The sequence below is a fragment of the Arabidopsis lyrata genome (assembly GCF_000004255.2).
Source record: "Arabidopsis lyrata subsp. lyrata unplaced genomic scaffold ARALYscaffold_3, whole genome shotgun sequence".
Lineage (NCBI taxonomy): Eukaryota > Viridiplantae > Streptophyta > Magnoliopsida > Brassicales > Brassicaceae > Arabidopsis > Arabidopsis lyrata.
The window spans coordinates 14,336,326-14,339,705 of record NW_003302553.1 but is presented as its reverse complement, the minus strand read 5'-3'; the positions used below and the strand labels follow the sequence as shown (position 1 = coordinate 14,339,705).

Here is a 3,380-nt window from a genome sequence, read left to right as displayed (position 1 = left end):
GTGGTGACTCTTTAACAAGCCTATGAAGAAAGGAATTTCACCTCCAAAAACTTTTCAGTCATGCTCTGTTCATTGAGTTGGACTCGAACATCAAAATGCAGAGTTCCTTTAGGTGATTATCTGAAAGACAAGTGTCGTGGTTTTGCAGATTTCCCAATTCTGAAGGTATATATTGCTCATATTCCCTGTTCTGAGTCTTAGCCTTGTGAATCACTTCTTTGTTTTGCCTTTCTAAAATTCAAAAACCTTAAACCATCTCATTCAATCTTAATGTGACAACCTTACATGTAACTTCTATTAGGAGGAAGCAGATGATTCAAATGGAAACTACACGATTCATAATGGAAACAAGTTTCTATGATATGTGAATCATCTTAGATAGCTTTAAAGCAAGAGAAAGAGATGCAAAGTCTGATTAAAATGTTCCAGTGAAAAGTGATCAGTCACGTTCACTAATGGCCGTCAAGTGCTCGTCAATCTCCTCTGTTCTCAGGGAACGGAAGAGAGGATCATCAGCTCTCACAACTCCGACCTGCCAACACAACAGTGGCCAGCATAAATATTTACATGACTTTCTCAAAGCTTTAACCAAACTACATTTCCATTGGTTTCTCCTTTATTCCTAACCACGATACAAATATGGCTAACACGATACGACTCTGGCCAACATATATACAAACTACTACTCTTGCCAACATAAATACAAAAAAGGAGTACAGAAAGTGGAGGATTGATACCTCAATTTCAGTTGCCTTAAAGTCTTCTTGAAGAACAGATTGGAGAGCGGATATAGCAGTCTACAAAAGTATGATAACTCATAGTCAGAAATTATGGGCTAAGTTGTTTTAGAATATTGGTGCTTTGTGCGTTCCTACAGTTTTTAAATCTACTATAAAAAAATAAAGCTTCTTAAGGTGTATGCAAATCTACTATCACCCTGATACACAAACAGATGCTGCTTCCCATAGAAAATTATGGTTAAGGAAAAAAACAAAGGAGGATTATCCAAAATTACCTGCACTGTTTCATCATATGTGAAGGCAGGGTTTTCTTTCATTTTCTTCTCCAAGAAATTGACTGCTTCTTGTTCTTTCATACCAGCACTAGTTGCCTGCATCATATGTTTGCTTACTTATTATTTGAGAAACTTTATCTAGAAGCCTCTGATCCCATGGAACAATAGATCTGTACATTGTAGCCTCCTAAAATGGTGGGTATGTGGTCCAGAAGTAACATATGTACCACATATGTGACTACATCATATTTCACAGGTTTACAATGTATAGATCTTTTGGTTTCACCTCCATGGTCAACCAGTAACTCTTAAAAGCAGATAAGTTATGTAATGGTACAAGAAAATAAGATAAACATCTATAGCTTTTCTCAGTACAGTATCTGGTTAGGCAAGATTGATAGAAAACTAATGACTTGAAAGAAGCAAGTGCAATATAGTGTTTCTTTCTCCAATGTTACCATAGGCAGTAGTCTATATCAATATGCATGTAAGAGGCAGATGCTTATCTAATTATAACAAGTAGGTGGTATTACCTTGTGACCGTAAAAATGTCCAGCTGGGTCACACTTGTAAAGTAGAGGTCCTCTCTCTTCATCAATACCCAGAACCATGGCAACTTCAGAAAAAGAAAACAAGAATCAGGATAAAATAAATCTATATCCAACTAACTATAACCAGGAGTAAACCACACAGACAAACACAACCAAATGTATAAATAGGCATTAAGCAAGGAAGAGCTAGCAAACTTACCTACTCCAAGGGGTCTCATGTAAGCATGTTGAGTGTAAACCTGTGACTTATCTGCAATCCTGTCAGCCCAATTGCTCAATCATTAGTAACTTCCACATACATACTTCATCACTGTAGAGGCAGATAGAGTGATATAAGTTTGCAAGTATACCATTTAGCAAGAATATCCGCAGGCATCTCATATCCATATTGGAACCTAAACTCAGCTGCCTCATTCCTTGCTTGTTGTACCAATGACCTTGAATCAGCTGCAATTCCATTGAAAGGGTATAGATTTCAGAAATATCAAAACTTGATCATCAAAACCAACAAGCATTATGATAGATTTACGAACCTGTCATGCCAGTGGCTAATAATCCAAGGTACTTGGTAACAGGAAAAAGATGAGATACACTAGACTGATCTAGAAGCTTGTCCTGCACAATCATAATAAAAATCTCAACTTTATCAGATCCCTAATTCAAAACCCACACTTGAACAAAAACCCTTAATTCGATAACTAAGAATATCGATTTTCGAATATGCATTCTACCCAAAAACACTAAGGAGTAAAAAACAGGACTCACCGGAACTTTCTTCTGCGTAACGACGCATACAGAATCTTTCCCTCGCACACCGATCGATGTGATTCCAGCTGCTTTCACGGCTTTGAAAGCATACTCTACAAAATCCGTAACCATAACATCAAGTTAAAAATGGAGAAAAAAAAAAACGATAGAAAGCTCGGAGAAATCGATTCCTGACCCACTTGGAAGAGACGACCTTCCGGTGAGAAAATAGTGATGTGACGATCGTAACCAGCTCCGCTTCCTCTGCTCATCTTCTTCTCAGTGAAGATTCGAGTTTTGGTTCTTGTGATCTGTGGAATGCGACGAGAGAAGGATTATAGAAGAAAGCTTTCTTTGTCTTCAAGACAGAAAATAAGAAAAATTGCAAAGGGTTAGTTAATTTCCCAAAATACCCTTGAAGATAGTTGATATTACATTTATGCTTTTTAAACTCAATCGAACCGGATCGAGCGAACCGGCTAGATATCCGGCCATCCGGGATGGGTTGATTGATAGTAGTATTTGTCTATTTGATAATAAACACATATGTTAAATTTCTAATAATTAAAAAATTAATTATTAACTATATTTTGTTTCAATGTATTCAACATATTTTATTATATTTTTGCTATACTTATTTTTCTTGTACTTTTGTCCATGAGAGTTTTAGCCTATAAATAATATAAATACAAGAATTTATCTATATTTACATTTTTGAAGTACATTTAACAAATAAATCTTGAAGTTGAGAAGTATTTTCAATGGAATGTCACTGGTGGGTCGAGTTAATTCATTCGTTTGACCCGGATTTTTGGCAATCGGATCTCGATTAAATTCTGTAAAAAAAAAAAATGACATTTGTTATGATCTTTTAACAAAATGATTATGACAATATCAAAAAAATCCGTTAATTAGCCTACTTAAAACTACTATATCTATTCACTCCCTAAAATGTCTCTAATGTATATTACCCTATTTATTATTTCAATTCTACACAATCACTAACAATAATAGATTCACTAAACAATATCTCTTCATAATACCTTTTTCAAAAGATTTTCTCCCTC

General features: G+C 35.4%; 1 protein-coding gene across 1 annotated transcript; it reads right to left on the bottom strand.

Moving 5' to 3' along the window:
* Positions 1-235: 235 nt before the first annotated feature.
* LOC9319780 (proteasome subunit alpha type-6-B) lies at positions 236-2,673 on the bottom strand. The gene is made up of 9 exons (XM_002883667.2): positions 2,510-2,673; positions 2,332-2,426; positions 2,100-2,181; positions 1,917-2,013; positions 1,766-1,824; positions 1,549-1,631; positions 1,016-1,111; positions 738-797; positions 236-532 (listed from the first exon to the last, which is right to left on the bottom strand). Exons 1-9 carry the CDS (start codon positions 2,583-2,585, stop codon positions 440-442), a joined length of 741 nt encoding a protein of 246 aa, XP_002883713.1. The 5' UTR covers positions 2,586-2,673; the 3' UTR covers positions 236-439.
* Between the last annotated feature and the right edge of the window lie 707 nt (positions 2,674-3,380).